The sequence below is a fragment of the Pseudophryne corroboree genome, chromosome 1, assembly GCF_028390025.1.
Source record: "Pseudophryne corroboree isolate aPseCor3 chromosome 1, aPseCor3.hap2, whole genome shotgun sequence".
Classification (NCBI taxonomy): Eukaryota; Metazoa; Chordata; class Amphibia; order Anura; family Myobatrachidae; genus Pseudophryne; species Pseudophryne corroboree.
In genome coordinates, this window is record NC_086444.1 from 631,479,894 (window position 1) to 631,497,843 (window position 17,950).

The window sequence follows — 17,950 nt, forward strand, 5'->3', positions numbered from 1 at the left end:
CCAGCAGTTCTTGCACACCCTGGGTACACCTGCAGCATTACAGCAGCAACCTCTCTTGAAGTTCCCACTAAGAGTAAGCACACTGGGCAGGATGGGGATGTAGCTGGGATCCCAGCAGTCAGCATCCTGGCGGACAGAATGCCATCTCCGGAATCCTGACAGCGGTCAGAATGCCGATGGCAGTATCCCAACATCTGGGATCCCGAACGAAAGTTTGGTTAGGGATAAGCTGCAGGGGGTGGAGGGATTAGGTTTAGGCTGATGGGGAAGGTTAGGGTTAGGCTGCAGGGGGTGGGGGGATTAGGGATAGGCTGCGGGAGGGGGAGGTGAGGGTTAGGCTGCAGGGGGTGGGGGGATTAGGGATAGGCTGCAGGAGGGGGAGGTGAGGGTTAGGCTACGGGGTGGGGAAGGTTAGGGTTAGGCTGCAGGGGGGGTTAGGGTTAAACTGCAGGAGGGGGAGGTGAGGGTTAGGCTGTAGGGGGTGTGGAAGGTTAGGAATAGGCCACAGAGGGTGGGGCTTTAAGGTTAGGCTGCGGGAGGGGTAGGTGAGGGTTAGGCTGTGGGAATGGAGGGATAGGGTTAGGCTGCTGGAGGAGAGAAGGTTATGGGGAGGACTAGGGTTCTCTTATGTGAACTCCCCTATCAGGCTTTAGCCAGTCGGAATGCTGGGATTGGTATTCTGACCACCGGCATCCTTACTGCCAGTATACCATACCCAACCTGCGGGATGTACTAACGGGAAAATGTGGTAAAAACCTAGTTTTGTTGTTTTTATCCACATTTCCCGTATGTACTAAGACCCGCATGCTGGGTTTCCGAAAGGGGGGAGGGGACAGGGGTGGTTTTGTGTAGCTTTGCCTAGGGTGCCTAGAAACCTTGCACCGCCCTGTGTGAGTAAAAGTATTTTATATTGAAAATATCAGAATACAGGTAACCAATGGAGGGACTGACAGAGTGGATCTGCAGCCGATGAACGTCTTGCGAGGTAGATTAGCCTCGCAGCTGCATTTAGAAGGGATTGTAGTAGTGAGAGTCTTTTTGGTAAGACCAGTAGGAAGACTATTGCAATAATCAATCAATGCAGGAGATAATGAGAGCATGGATTACAGTTTTGGCGTCTTGTGCAAGGTAAAATAACTGGCAGATTTAAACCCAGCAACAACGGGTACTTCAGCTAGTCATATATATATATATATATATATATATTTCACATGGTGTTGTGTGATGTAACATCATATAGAATTGAATTGCCCCCTTAATGTAATGTCTGGTAATCTGCTAGTGTGAGGTTAGATTTCTACACACTGAAAGTCATGCAAAGCTAAATAACTCAGGACACACTGACATTAATCCCTACAGCAAGCTTATCATACCTGAAAGTGTCAGCCAAATGTTATTTATGTGCCACTGTCCAAGTGTGTGAAGGAAAATTATATTGTACTGTAACTGTAAAGTGAACTCTCCTACACACTTATATTTGTGAGCCACTTTATGAATACCTATGTATACTTGTGCTAGGAGCATGAAGATGCATTTAGTGGAGATCAGTTCCTTTTTATACAAGGAAGAACATGGAAGTTGAAGCCATGCTTTCCATGTGTACTTGTTTACTATAACAGTCGTTGACTCCCATTTTTCATCATTGTAATTTGTAGGTTGAACACGATGGGCAATTTGCCTCTATTCAACCTCAAATACTATGTTACTAGTTGCGATTGTTGATAGCAGGTACAGAATTTGACAGAAAATAGTCATGCTAGGCTCTGAATGTAGCCTTATTTAGATGCTTAAATATATCAATTCTGGTCTGACCATAACCACAACTATATCTGATAGACTTACGACATCTGCCAGCCTCGCTGCTTCATTAATATTTCCAAATTGTTGCAGATGCTGTTCAGACCTGCAATAAAGGTAGATGACCAATATAAACAACTATGGAGACAATTCCTGAACACATAGATTGCCAGAAAAAAAAGTGTTGTTTTTTTTTTTTTTTTTTTTTAACTGTACCACCATTACTTTTGTGTTCAGCTATTGGTGGTAACAGAGGTCAACAATTTTTTGAAAGACAAACTAGGAAATTATCAATGACATACAACTAATATGAATATGAGAAGCAGACTTTAAAAAGAGGCTTGCGAGTATTCTTCAGTAAGCATTACAACAACATTGGGGGTAAATTCAGAGTTGATCGTAGCAGGAAATTTGTTAGCAGATGGGCAAAACCATGTGCACTGCAGGTGGGGCAGATATAACATGTGCAGACAGAGTTAGATTTGGGTGGGTTATATTGTTTCTGTGCAGGGTAAATACTAGCTCCTTTATTTTTACACTGCAATTTAGATTTCAGTTTGAACACACCCCACCCAAATCTAACTCTCTCTCTGCACATGTTATATCTGCCCCACCCCCTGCAGTGCACATGGTTTTGCCCCACTGCTAACAAATTTGCTGCTACGATCAGGTCTGAATTACACCCATAGTTGGAGACATACAACATTTACACATCTTTCTTTTTACTACTTGTGCACAACTATGGCTAGGTCAGAAAACTAGACATCATGCTAGAAGACCATAGGAAATAATGGGTTCTCAGGATTACCTGGTTCCAGCCCAAACTCCAGATACTCTTCCCTCACAACCATCACTATCATGGCGATGAGCAGGAAAAAGAAGGCAAAGGTCAGGCAGACAGAACGCTCTCCCCCTTCTTCTGATCGGAAGTAATGCTGCATCATTGTGAAAAGGACTTTACTGTAGGTTTCTGGGTAAGGAAATTCTAATTGGAGAGATTCCACTACCCCACTTTAACACCTGCATGTAGTGGGGATGTAGTTATGTGACCGGCGGTCACAATACCTCTCCCTCCCATGTAGTGCATGTTTACCTCTTTATATTATATTAGTTACTCCACTCCCCAACCCCCATATTCATGCTGCAAGGATACATGGAAAAAAGGACAGTCATCAGACACCACAGAACCCCAATGTTGACTTCACTCTGGACATCCACAAGACAGTAGTATCCTTCAGTGAACAGGTATATGATAGTCGAGTACAGAGCAAAGTCTATAAACCACTGGTACTCCAAGAAATAACGAAGCACTGCAAATAAAAAAAGATATGAAAGTCATAATTGTAAACTTAACTCAATATTTACAGATTAAGCATAGAGTATACTAGTGTCCACCATGTTAAAATGTGGCCTCAGCAACTATGGGGGTAATTCAGACCTGATTGCTAGGCTGCGTTTTCATACAGCGGTGATCAGGTCTAAACTGCACATGCACCGCAAAGCACAGGCGCGTTGCATGGGTACAAGCGGGTCGCCGCTCAGCGATGGGTTTGTGTGAAGGATCCATTCGCACAGGCGATTGCAAGGAGATTGACAGGAAGAAGGCATTTGTGGGTGGCAACTGACCGTTTTCTGGGAGAGTGTGGAAAAACGCAGGCGTGTCCAAGCGTTTCCAGGGAGAGTTCCTGACGTCAATTCTGGTCCCGGACAGGCTGAAGTGTTCGCAGCAGCTGAGTAAGTCCTGGGCTACTCAGAAACTGCACAAGATCTGTTTGTACAGCTCTGCTACACATGCAATTGCACAGCTAAAATACACTCCCCCTGTAGGCGGTGACTATCTGATCGCAGCAGTGCAAAAATAGTCTGCTAGCAATCAGGTCTGAATTAGGCCCCATATGCCTACATAATATTCTTCCCACAGAACTTTTCTCCCAATAGAATTCTAAAGTGCTATAAATGTAAAGAAAAAGCAGTAAACTAGATTCTACACAAGAAACTCAAACCTGTTACTATGACTTAGCTTATGCTATTTACAGTCCATTAAGGAATTGCTAGAATTTGTCTACACTGGGCACTCACCAGTCACTGCTTTCCGATCAGTAATTTGTGACAATTCCCTCTACCCCATATATGCATTCATGTACTTCCACCTTTCCCTATGCGCCATACCAGGGTGTCTCAACAGCAAGCTAATGGACAACTGTGACAAACCCATTAACAGATTTTTGTTAAAAAAATATTTTTTATTTTATTTTGCCACCTACTGTAAGCATTCTGACTCTCAACACATACTAATGATATGCAGCCATATGAAAAGGTGCTTTATAAGCATAAAATATGCCATAATAAATTCTCCAAGTTGTATACATGATGTATATCACAAATATCAGTTTTCCAAAGTATGGGTCATTTTAGTCTGTATGGGATTATTCGATTTTATATTATTTAGGTTTATAAACTTTTACAAATCAAACATCTACCTAAACCAAACACCCTGACACTACCAAGTCCCATTTCTACAGTCCTAAGTGGAAATGTAACTGAAATGCAAACTGCTCTTCATCGCCCGTACGTGTATGCGCAGTGTCTCAGAGTATACGTAGTGGGAAAAACCGCAAGGTATGCACTGCAAACAGGCGTGTGTTATACTTTGCATCAGCCCTAACAAAAAACATATACAGTATACACAAACACACTAATATATATATATATATATATATATATATATATATATATATATATATATATATAATTTATTTTTAAGTAGAATATTACTATTGCATTGTTTGTGACTATACGGATTACTTCAGCAAAGCAGATGGCCTATAGTCTTGGGTGTAGAGTCCTACAGTTTGAAAAAGTGGGACGAGTCCAAAGTGGCACGACTCACGTTGGCTCTTGCATCTTGCACAAACTTATGTTACTGTGATTTAATCAATGAATGTATTATGATGAAAGGTTGCTCAGTCACTTACATAAATAATATGCAATGAGGATGTAGACAACCTAAATCAGAGATATCTTTCCCTATACCTTACAGAATTTATCCCAGAATACTATAAATCGAATACATTTACTTCAGGCTGCAAATTCCTGAGTCACTATATTTGCGATTCTCCCCAATCTTGAAGATCTGGGTAATCTATTTACCAAGGGCATCAATAGTAGTAATTGGTTGTACATCCAAATGCAGGTCTATATCTCTTGGGACAGTCAGCGGCTTCTCATCTGTAACCCCATTCATTCTCCTAAGACAGACAGAGAAAGACAAATCAACACCAAAATATAATTAACTTCATTAAAATACTTACTCTGCAAATGTTCTGGAGCTTATCAGATCCTGTGTCCAGTCAAGAAAGTATTTAAATTGCCCTGATAAAACATTTCTTATTGTTGCGATGTGACAAATAGAAACATAACTTGCTGGAGCAAAATTGCGTATGTTCATAAATTGCTCTCCTGATCTTTCTTAATTTGGTATCTCCCAAGCATCGTAATGTGAGTTGGGCCCCATCTGTCTTGGTCAGTTCCTTTACACTTCATAGACACGTATACATTAATGTTTATCAAAGGTCTTTCCAGCCCTGATCTTCACTTTACCATTTTACAGTCTGTGCAAGTCCTTGCATTGACTGATTGAAATTCAGAAGTTTTCCCCTAACCAATGTAATTATCACCCTCACAACTGCATGTTGTCTTCAATTTTTAGAGCCTCCTATAATCATCCCTTCCTCAGGAATGAAAAAGCCTATATATGTCTTCATATGCTATTAATTTGTCCCAATGACACTACTGTCAGGTCATCAGGACATCCAGTGAACCTACAGGCCAGATAGTAACATAGAATATTAGCGATATTATAGCCAGACTTCTACACCTGCCCTCCCCACTGTTCGAGAACCAGTCCTATTCATTACACTGTATCATGACTGTCTACAATGGACAGAATATACTTTAAAATGTAAGTGTTACCCAACTAATAGGGACATGTACTAAGCAGTGATAAAAGTGGAGAAGTGAGCCAGTGGAGAAGTTGCCCATGGCAACCAATCAGCTGCTCTGTATACTTTTATAGTATGCAAATTTTTACATTTTACATCAATGCTGATTGGTTACCATGGGCAACTTCTCCACTGGCTTACTTCTCCACTTTTATCACTGCTTAGTACATGTCCCCCTAAGGGGTCTATTTACTAAGCCTCAAATGGAGATAAAGTCAATGGAGATAAAGTACCAGCCAATCGCCACCTGTCATTTTTCAAACATAGCCTATAACATAGCAGTTAGGAGCCGATCGCCTGGTACTTCTCCATCCAAGGATTAGTAAATAGACCCCTAAGTCCTAGCTATGTCACACTTGCTTACACCCCCTTAACACAAGATTGCAAACTGAAGTAGAATCACTTCCATAGTCATAAGGGATCACTCCCTAAACCTCAGTTAAGACACTCCCTGGGTGAGCACCATAAATCGCACTGGCTTTGCATCATGGGGGTAATTCCAAGTTGATCGCAGCAGGAAATTTTTTAGCAGTTGGGCAAAACCATGTGCACTGCAGGGGAGGCAGATTTAACATGTGCAGAGAGTTAAATTTGGATGTAGTGTGTTCAATCTGCAATCTAATTTGCAGTGTAAAAATAAAGCAGCCAGTTTTTACCCTGCACAGAAATAAAATAACCCACCCAAATCTAACTCTCTCTGCACATGTTAAATCTGCCTCCCCTGCAGTGCACATGGTTTTGCCCAACTGCTAAAAAATTCCCTGCTGCGATCAACTTGGAATTACCCCCCATGTGCCCCATAAATATAGGACAAGAGACGATTTCCAGTGCAGAGCAGGTGCAAAAAGGAACACTTTTTCATTGAAAATGGCTATGCGACACTTCTGTAAAGTAAGAAACTTTGCTAAGAATACACTCTCTATCCCTTAATCTCATTTTAATAATCTCACTCTCCAAAATCAAATATCTGCATTGCTCAGCTAACCTAGGTGCACTTCTCTGCTTAATCCACACTCTCAAAAGATCAATTTATCTCAACCCTCCTGCTGGCCGGTACAAAATGTTGCATCTCCACAAACCAATACACTTAGGCAGGAATAGAAGTATGACATCAGCAAAGATGATTTTGTGCTTTGTTGTGGAAGCTTGGTGAATTATGTACACTGGGCCTAATTCAGGGAGCATCGCAATTTAGGCAACGGGACCCCCGCATGCATACGTAGGTCCTGCGCATGCGACCGCAGTTAATGCAGCCGGACCACATTAATTGCGAACGCCTCTGCTTGTTTGACAGGCAGATGCGTTCCCGGCGGGGTGACCAAGCGTTTTCAGGGCAGCTTCAGGGAAACTAGGATGTGTCAATGACGTTTTTGAGGCAGCTGTGTGTCGTCACCAGGCTGCACCGGCAGGATGCTTCACTGATTTCTGCGATCACACTCAAATTGCACTGTGATCGCAGTGGGTGGGCAGTGGGTAGCATGATGGGCGGCCCCCAGCCAAGGATTGCAGTTTCTGCTAAAAAGCAGCATCTACAATCCTTACTGAATTAGGCCCACTGTCTATTACATGTGGAATTAATGCTGCACATATCGGAGCATTGATCCTCAAGATATGAAGTCCACCATTTTCTGCAAATTGCAAGCGATGAAAAAAGACCGCCACTGGATTGCGGTCACAAATAAATACTGCACAAAATGGAACGGTTACTAGCATAGGGCCTAATTCAGACTTGTCCGCCAACCTGATGGTTAGCATACAAGTCTGATTGTGGGGACACTGCGCATGTGTAGAAACGCTTCCTGCATCCTCACATGCAGTGCCCCCTAAGCCCCAGCCTGACTGACAGGCTGAGGGTATTTGGGGGAGGGGAAGGAATGGCGACCGGGTCCGTTATGTGGGAGTGCCAAGGTCAGTACCTGCATCAGGCCATGCATATGGCTGCGGATCTGAGATGGAAGGTTACTCAGATGACAGATGGTCACGCAGAGTGATCATGGATGCAGGCAGAAGGCGTCTATTTACAACAGACGCCTCCTGCTACATTTGCATACTAGCTGTCTGGTATTGCACAACCGATCCCTTGTGGCTGCGCAATAGTGTACAACTCTGAATCAGGTCCATAGTACAAAATTACAAATTTGAGGCAACTAATCTGTATTTAGCATTAAATGATGTAGTGCAAGCCAGATAATGACTGCAAATGTCTAACTGCTGCTGCACATTTGTACTGTTTGTACTTAGCCTTCATACTCTCCATGGTACAAATTAGGCCATATAAATGTTACAATAAACACAGTCCCATAGCAAAAAATAAGATTTTACTTACCGCTAAATCTATTTCTCGTAGTCCGTAGAGGATGCTGGGGACTCCGTAAGGACCATGGGGAATAGACGGGCTCCGCAGGAGATAGGGCACTTTAAGAAAGACTTTAGGATTCTGGGTGTGCACTGGCTCCTCCCTCTATGCCCCTCCTCCAGACCTCAGTTAGGGAAACTGTGCCCAGAGGAGACGGACAGTACGAGGAAAGGATTTTAGTTAACCTAAGGGCAAGATTCATACCAGCCACACCAATCACACCGCATAACCTGTGATAAACTATCCAGTTAACAGCATGAACAACAACATAGACTCGGTTCAAACCGATGAAACTATAACATAACCCTCATGTAAGCAATAACTATATACAAGTCTTGCAGAAGAAGTCCGCACCTGGGACGGGCGCCCAGCATCCACTACGGACTACGAGAAATAGATTTACCGGTAAGTAAAATCTTATTTTCTCTAACGTCCTAGTGGATGCTGGGAACTCCGTAAGGACCATGGGGATTATACCAAAGCTCCCAAACGGGCGGCAGAGTGCGGATGACTTTGCAGCACCGATTGAGCAAACAGGAGGTCCTCCTCAGCCAGGGTATCAAACTTATAGAACTTTGCAAAGGGGTTTGACCCCAAACAAGTAGCTGCTCGGCACAACTGTAATGCCGAGACCCCTCGGGCAGCCGCCCAAGAAGAGCCCACCTTCCTAGTGGAATGGGCCTTAACCGATTTAGGCAATGGTAATCCTGCCGTAGAATGCGCCTGCTGAATCGTGTTACAGATCCAGCAAGCAATAGTCTGCTTTGAAGCAGGAGCGCCAACCTTGTTGGCCGCAAACAGAACAAACAGAGCATCAGTCTTCCTGATCCTAGCTGTTCTGGACACATAAATCTTCAAAGCCCTGACCACATCCAGGGACTCGGAATCCCCCAAGTCCCGCGTAGCCACAGGCACGACAATAGGTTGGTTCATATGAAAAGATGAGACCACCTTTGGCAGAAATTTAGGACGAGTCCTCAATTCTGCCCTATCCACATGAAAAACCAGGTAGGGGCTTTTATATGACAAAGCCGCCAATTCCGAAACACACCTTGCAGAAGCCAAGGCCAATAACATAACCACTTTCCAAGGGAGATATTTCAATTCCACCGTCTTGAGTGGTTCAAACCAAGGTGACTTGAGGAAACTTAATACCACGTTAAGATCCCAAGGCGCCACCGGAGGTACAAAGGGAGGCTGAATATGCAGTACCCCCTTCACAAATTTCTGTACTTCAGGAAGAGAAGCCAATTCTTTTTGGAAGAAAATGGATAAGGCCGAAATTTGGACCTTTATGGAACCTAATTTTAGGCCCAAATTCACTCCCGTTTGCAGGAAGTGAAGCAGACGGCCCAAATGGAACTCCTCCGTAGGAGCAGTTCTGGCCTCACACCAAGACACATATTTTCGCCATATACGGTGATAATGTTTCGATGTCACGTCCTTCCTAGCCTTGATCAGGGTAGGAATGACCTCCTCCGGAATACCTTTTTCCGCTAGGATCCGGCGTTCAACCGCCATGCCATCAAACGCAGCCGCGGTAAGTCTTGGAACAGACAGGGCCCCTGCTGCAGCAGATCCTGCCTTAGGGGAAGAGGCCACAGATCTTCTGTGAGCAACTCTTGCAGATCCGGATACCAAGTCCTTCGTGGCCAATCCGGAACAATGAGGATCGTTCTGACTCCTCTTAGCCTTATTACTCTCAATACCTTGGGTATGAGAGGTAGAGGAGGGAACACATAGACCGATCTGAACACCCAAGGTGTCACTAGAGCGTCTACCGCTACCGCCTGAGGGTCCCTGGACCTGGTGCAATACCGCTTTAGCTTTTTGTTGAGACGGGACGCCATCATGTCTATCTGAGGCAGTCCCCACCGACCCACGATCTGTGCGAAGACTTCTGGATGAAGTCCCCACTCTCCCGGATGCAGGTCGTGCCTGCTGAGGAAGTCCGCTTCCCAGTTGTCCACCCCCGGGATGAATACTGCTGATAGGGCGCTTACATGGCCTTCCGCCCAGCGAAGAATCCTGGTCGCTTCTACCATGGCCACTCTGCTCCTTGTGCCGCCTTGGCGGTTTACATGAGCTACTGCTGTGACATTGTCTGACTGAATCAGAACCGGTTTGTCCCGAAGCAATGCCTCCGCTTGGCGTAGGGCGTTGTATATGGCCCTCAACTCCAGGACGTTGATGTGAAGACCAGTCTCTAGATTTGACCAGAGACCTTGGAAATTTCTTCCCAGTGTGACCGCTCCCCAACCTCGGAGGCTTGCGTCCGTGGTCACCAGGATCCAGTCCTGAATTCCGAACCTGCGGCCTTCTAGGAGGTGAGCACTGTGCAGCCACCACAGGAGAGATACCCTGGCTCTGGGAGACAGGGTGATCTTCCCCAGGACACGTGTGCAATGATGTACTGAAACAGTTTTTAGCTTTAATAGGTTCCTGACCAGGGCTATGAGCTCCTGAGTCTTTTCCATCGGAAGAAAAACCTTTTTCTGGTCTGTGTCTAGAATCAGACCCAGAAAGGTCAGGCACGTTGTAGGGACTAGCTGGGACTTCGGTAAATTGAGAATCCAGCCGTGCCCCTACAACATCCTCACCGACAGCGACACGCTGTCCAGCAACTTCTCCGGAGATCTCGCCTTTATGAGGAGATCGTCCAAGTATGGGATAATAGTGACCCCCTGCTTGCGCAGGAGCACCATTATTTCCGCCATTACCTTGGTGAAAATTCTCGGGGCTGTGGAAAGCCCAAACGGCAACGTCTGAAATTGGTAATGACAGTCCTGTACTGCAAATCTCAGGAAAGCCTGATGAGGAGGGAAAATCGGAACATGAAGGTATGCATCCTTTATGTCCAGGGACACCATCCAATCCCCCCCCTCCAGGCTGGCGATGACCGCTCTGAGCGATTCCATCTTCAACTTGAACTTTTTCCAAGTACAAGTTCTGGGATTTTAGATTCACAATGGGCCTGACCGAACCGTCCGGTTTCGGGACCACAAACAGGGTTGAGTAATACCCCTTTCCTTGCTGGAGAAGAGGAACTTTGACTATCACCTGTTGAAGATACAATTTTTGAATTGCAGTCAACACTAACTACCTCTCTGACGGGGAAGCTGGCAGAGCCGATTTGAAAAAACGGCGAGGAGGCACGTCTTCGAATTCCAGCCTGTATCCCTGAGAAACAATCTCTATAGCACAGGGATCCACCTGTGAGTGAACCCAGACCTGGCTGAAAAATCGAAGACGCGCCCCCACTTGAGCCGACTTCCCCCCGGGAAGCCCCAGCGTCATGCGGTGGACTTTGCAGATGTAGGGGAGGACTTCTGCTCCTGGGAACTAGCTGCATGCAGCTTTTTTTCCCTTGCCTTTTCCTCTGGCAAGAAAGGACGATCCCCGTACCTTCTTGCTTTTATTGGAACGAAAGGACTGCATTTGATAATGAGGTGCCTTTTTAGTATGCTGCGAAGGGACATAAGGTAAGAAATTCGATTTACCGGCCGTAGCAGTAGAGACAATGTCCGAGAGGCCTTCTCCAAACAACTCCTCCCCCTTGTACGGTAACGACTCCATATGCCGCTTTGAGTCGGCATCCCCCGTCCACTGTCGGGTCCACAGGAGTCGCCTAGCAGAAATAGACATAGCATTTATTCTGGAGCTTAGTAAACAAAATAAGATTTTACTCACCGGTAAATCTATTTCTCGTAGTCCGTAGTGGATGCTGGGACTCCGTAAGGACCATGGGGAATAGCGGCTCCGCAGGAGACTGGGCACAACTAAAAGAAAGCTTTTGGTCTATCTGGTGTGCACTGGCTCCTCCCTCTATGACCCTCCTCCAGACCTCAGTTAGGATACTGTGCCCGGAAGAGCTGACACAATAAGGAAGGATTTTGAATCCCGGGTAAGACTCATACCAGCCACACCAATCACACCGTATAACTCGTGATACTATACCCAGTTAACAGTATGAACAATAACTGAGCCTCTCAACAGATGGCTCAACAATAACCCTTTAGTTAAACAATAACTATATACAAGTATTGCAGACAATCCGCACTTGGGATGGGCGCCCAGCATCCACCACGGACTACGAGAAATAGATTTACCGGTGAGTAAAATCTTATTTTCTCTGACGTCCTAAGTGGATGCTGGGACTCCGTAAGGACCATGGGGATTATACCAAAGCTCCCAAACGGGCGGGAGAGTGCGGATGACTCTGCAGCACCGAATGGGCAAACTGTAGGTCCTCCTCAGCCAGGGTGTCAAACTTGTAGAATTTAGCAAATGTGTTTGACCCCGACCAAGCAGCTGCTCGGCAAAGTTGTAGAGCCGAGACCCCTCGGGCAGCCGCCCAAGAAGAGCCCACCTTCCTCGTGGAATGGGCTTTCACTGATTTAGGATGCGGCAGTCCAGCCACAGAATGTGCAAGCTGAATCGTACTACAGATCCAGCGAGCAATAGTCTGCTTTGAAGCAGGAGCACCCAGCTTGTTGGGTGCATACAGGATAAACAACGAGTCAGTTTTCCTGACACTAGCTGTCCTGGAAACATAAATTTTCAGGGCCCTGACTACGTCCAACAACTTGGAAGCCTCCAAGTCTTTAGTAGCCGCAGGCACCACGATAGGTTGGTTCAAATGAAAAGCTGATACCACCTTAGGGAGAAACTGGGGACGAGTCCTCAATTCTGCCCTATCCATATGGAAAATTAGATAAGGGCTTTTACATGACAAAGCCGCCAATTCTGACACACGCCTGGCCGAAGCCAAGGCCAACAGCATGACCACTTTCCACGTGAGATATTTTAATTCCACGGTTTTAAGTGGCTCAAACCAATGTGACTTTAGGAAATCCAACACCACGTTGAGATCCCAAGGTGCCACTGGAGGCACAAAAGGGGGCTGAATATGCAGCACTCCCTTAACAAAAGTCTGAACTTCAGGTAGTGAAGCCAGTTCTCTCTGGAAGAAAATCGATAGAGCCGAAATCTGGACCTTAATGGAACCCAATTTTAGGCCTATAGTCACCCCTGACTGTAGGAAGTGCAGAAAACGGCCCAGCTGAAATTCCTCAGTTGGAGCCTTCCTGGCCTCACACCACGCAACATATTTTCGCCAAATGCGGTGATAATGGTTTGCGGTCACTTCTTTCCTAGCTTTAATCAGCGTAGGAATGACTTCCTCCGGAATGCCCTTTTCCTTCAGGATCCGGTGTTCAACCGCCATGCCGTCAAACACAGCCGCGGTAAGTCTTGGAACAGACAGGGCCCCTGCTGCAGCAGGTCCTGTCTGAGCGGCAGAGGCCATGGGTCCTCTGAGATCATTTCTTGAAGTTCCGGGTACCAAGCTCTTCTTGGCCAGTCCGGAACAATGAGTATAGTTCTTACTCCTCTTCTCCTTATTATCCTCAGTACCTTGGGTATGAGAGGAAGAGGAGGGAACACATAAACTGACCGGTACACCCACGGTGTCACTAGAGCGTCCACAGCTATCGCCTGAGGGTCTCTTGACCTGGCGCAATATCTTTCTAGCTTTTTGTTTAGGCGGGACGCCATCATGTCCACCTGTGGCCTTTCCAAACGGTTTACAATCAGTTGGAAGACTTCTGGATGAAGTCCCCACTCTCCCGGGTGGAGGTCGTGCCTGCTGAGGAAGTCTGCTTCCCAGTTGTCCACTCCAGGAATGAACACTGCTGACAGTGCTAACACGTGATTTTCCGCCCATCGGAGAATCCTTGTGGCTTCTGCCATCGCCGTCCTGCTTCTTGTGCCGCCCTGTCGGTTTACATGGGCGACTGCCGTGATGTTGTCTGACTGGATCAGTACCGGCTGGTTTTGAAGCAGGGGTTTTGCCTGACTTAGGGCATTGAAAATGGCCCTCAGTTCCAGAATATTTATGTGTAGGGAAGTCTCCTGACTTGACCATAGTCCTTGGAAGTTTCTTCCCTGTGTGACTGCCCCCCAGCCTCGAAGGCTGGCATCCGTGGTCACCAGGACCCAGTCCTGTATGCCGAATCTGCGGCCCTCTTGAAGATGAGCACTTTGCAGCCACCACAGCAGAGACACCCTGGTCCTTGGAGACAGGGTTATCAGCCGATGCATCTGAAGATGCGATCCGGACCACTTGTCCAACAGGTCCCACTGAAAAGTTCTTGCATGGAACCTGCCGAATGGAATTGCTTCGTAGGAAGCTACCATTTTTCCCAGGACTCACGTGCAGTGATGCACCGACACCTGTTTTGGTTTTAGGAGGCCTCTGACTAGAGATGACAGCTCCTTGGCCTTCTCCTCCGGGAGAAACACTTTTTTCTGTTCTGTGTCCAGAACCATCCCCAGGAACAGTAGACGTGTCGTAGGGACCAGCTGTGACTTTGGAATATTTAGAATCCAACCGTGCTGTTGTAGCACCTCCCGAGATAGTGCTACCCCGACCAACAACTGCTCCCTGGACCTCGCCTTTATCAGGAGATCGTCCAAGTACGGGATAATTAAAACTCCCTTTTTTCGAAGGAGTATCATCATTTCGGCCATTACCTTGGTAAATACCCTCGGTGCCGTGGATAGACCAAACGGCAACGTCTGGAATTGGTAATGACAATCATGTACCACAAATCTGAGGTACTCCTGGTGAGGATGGTAAATGGGGACATGCAGGTAAGCATCCTTGATGTCCAGTGATACCATGTAATCCCCCTCGTCCAGGCTTGCAATAACCGCCCTGAGCGATTCCATCTTGAACTTGAATTTTTTTATATATGTGTTCAAGGATTTCAAATTTAAAATGGGTCTCACCGAACCGTCCGGTTTCGGTACCACAAACATTGTGGAATAGTAACCCCGTCCTTGTTGAAGGAGGGGCACCTTGACTATCACCTGCTGGGAATACAGCTTGTGAATTGCCTCTAGCACTGCCTCCCTGCCTGAGGGAGTTGTTGGCAAGGCAGATTTGAGGAAACGGCGGGGGGGAGACGTCTCGAATTCCAGCTTGTACCCCTGAGATACTACTTGAAGGATCCAGGGATCCACCCGTGAGCGAGCCCACTGATTGCTGAAGTTTTTGAGACGGGCCCCCACCGTACCTGGCTCCGCCTGTGGAGCCCCAGCGTCATGCGGTGGACTTGGAGGAAGTGGGGGAGGACTTTTGCTCCTGGGAACTGGCTGTATGCTGCAGCTTTTTCCCTCTACCTCTGCCTCTGGGCAGAAAGGACGCGCCTTTAACCCGCTTGCCCTTATGGGGCCGAAAGGACTGTACCTGATAATACGGTGCTTTCTTTGGCTGTGAGGGAACATGGGGTAAAAATGCTGACTTCCCAGCTGTTGCTGTGGAAACGAGGTCCGAGAGACCATCCCCGAACAACTCCTCACCCTTATAAGGCAAAACTTCCATGTGCCTTTTAGAATCTGCATCACCTGTCCACTGCCGAGTCCATAACCCTCTCCTGGCAGAAATGGACATTGCACTTATTTTAGATGCCAGCCGGCAAATATCCCTCTGTGCATCTCTCATGTATAAGACTGCGTCTTTAATATGCTCTACGGTTAGCAATATAGTGTCCCTGTCTAGGGTATCAATATTTTCCGACAGGGAATCTGACCACGCAGCTGCAGCACTGCACATCCATGCTGAAGCAATAGCTGGTCTCAGTATAATATCTGTGTGTGTATATACAGACTTCAGGATAGCCTCCTGCTTCCTATCAGCAGGCTCCTTTAGGGCGGCCGTATCCGGAGACGGTAGTGCCACCTTCTTTGACAAGCGTGTGAGCGCTTTATCCACCCTAGGAGATGTTTCCCAACGTGACCTATCCTCTGGCGGGAAAGGGTACGTCATTAGTAACCTTTTAGAAATTACCAGTTTTTTATCGGGGGAAGCCCACGCTTCTTCACACACTTCATTTAATTCCTCAGATGGAGGAAAAACTACTGGTAGTTTTTTCTCTCCAAACATAATACCCTTTTTTGTGGTTCCTGGGGTAACATCAGAAATGTGCAACACATTTTTCATTGCCTCAATCATGTAACGTGTGGCCCTATTGGAAGTTACATTAGTCTCATCGTCGTCGACACTGGAGTCAGTATCCGTGTCGACATCTGTGTCTGCCATCTGAGGTAGCGGGCGTTTTAGAGCCCCTGATGGCTTTTGAGACGCCTGGGCAGGCACAGGCTGAGAAGCCGGCTGTCCCATATTTGGTATGTCGTCAAACCTTTTATGTAAGGAGTCGACACTGTCGCGTAATTCCTTCCACATAACCATCCACTCAGGTGTCGACCCCGCAGGGGGTGACATCACATTTATCGGCATCTGCTCCGCCTCCACATAAGCCTCCTCATCAAACATGTCGACACAGCCGTACTGACACACCGCACACACACAGGGAATGCTCTGACAGAGGACAGGACCCCACAAAGCCCTTTGGGGAGACAGAGAGAGAGTATGCCAGCACACACCAGAGCGCTATATAACACAGGGATGAACACTATAACTGAGTGATTTTCCCTTATAGCTGCTTATATATATACAGCTGCGCCTAAATTTAGTGCCCCCCCTCTCTTTTTTACCCTTTGTAGTCTTGAAACTGCAGGGGAGAGCCTGGGAGCGATCCTTCCAGCGGAGCTGTGAGGGAAAAATGGCACCAGTGTGCTGAGGGAGATAGCCCCGCCCCTTTTTCGGGGGACTTTCACCCGCTTTTTTATGGATCCTGGCAGGGGTATTTTTCACATATATAGCCTCTAGGACTATATATTGTGATTTTTTGCCAGCCAAGGTGTTAATATTGCTGCTCAGGGCGCCCCCCCCCCCAGCGCCCTGCACCCATCAGTGACCGGAGTGTGAGGTGTGCATGAGGAGCAATGGCGCACAGCTGCAGTGCTGTGCGCTACCTTGTTGAAGACCGAAGTCTTCTGCCGCCGATTTTCAGGACCATCTTCTTGCTTCTGGCTCTGTAAGGGGGACGGCGGCGCGGCTCCGGGACCGGACGATCGAGGTCGGGCCCTGTGTTCGATCCCTCTGGAGCTAATGGTGTCCAGTAGCCTAAGAAGCCCAAGCTAGCTGCAAGCAGGTAGGTTCGCTTCTTCTCCCCTTAGTCCCTCGTAGCAGTGAGTCTGTTGCCAGCAGATCTCACTGAAAATAAAAAACCTAAAATATACTTTCTTTTCTAGGAGCTCAGGAGAGCCCCTAGTGTGCATCCAGCTCAGCCGGGCACAAGATTCTAACTGAGGTCTGGAGGAGGGTCATAGAGGGAGGAGCCAGTGCACACCAGATAGACCAAAAGCTTTCTTTTAGTTGTGCCCAGTCTCCTGCGGAGCCACTATTCCCCATGGTCCTTACGGAGTCCCAGCATCCACTTAGGACGTCAGAGAAATGTCTCTTTGAGCATCCCTCATATATAAAGCAGCATCTTTGATATGCTCTAGGGTCATTAGAATGGAATCCTTATCTAGGGTTTCAAGTTCCGTAGATAAGGAATCTGTCCATGCTGCGATAGCACTACACACCCAGGCCGATGCCATAGCTGGTCTAACGATAGTACCGGAATGTGTGTAAATGTGCTTCATGGTAGCCTCCTGCTTACGATCAGCAGGATCCTTGAGGGAAGCTGTATCCTGAGAAGGCAGTGCCACCTTCTTGGATAAGCATGTCAGCGCCTTGTCTACCTTCGGCGAAGATTCCCATCGTATCCTGTCCTTTTGTGGTAAGGGATACGCCATAAGAATCCTTTTGGGAACTTGTAGTCTCCTATCTGGAGATTCCCAAGCCTTTTCGCACAAGTCGCTTAGTTCAAATGAGGACGGAAAA

At 46.9% G+C, this 17,950-nt stretch overlaps 1 protein-coding gene across 3 annotated transcripts in view; it reads right to left on the reverse strand.

Annotated features, from left to right (window-relative positions):
- The window catches only part of TMEM161A (transmembrane protein 161A), an 80,006-nt gene that overhangs the window by 22,253 nt on the left and 39,803 nt on the right, over nucleotides 1–17,950 (reverse strand). For all 3 annotated transcript variants that reach the window (XM_063914549.1, XM_063914548.1, XM_063914550.1), the window contains exons 4-7: nucleotides 4,948–5,045; nucleotides 2,951–3,107; nucleotides 2,606–2,757; nucleotides 1,843–1,903 (exon numbers count right to left, since the gene is read on the reverse strand). In XM_063914549.1, coding sequence (XP_063770619.1) covers nucleotides 1,843–1,903; nucleotides 2,606–2,757; nucleotides 2,951–3,107; nucleotides 4,948–5,045 — 468 coding nt within the window. The remainder of the gene's footprint in view (nucleotides 1–1,842; nucleotides 1,904–2,605; nucleotides 2,758–2,950; nucleotides 3,108–4,947; nucleotides 5,046–17,950) is intronic.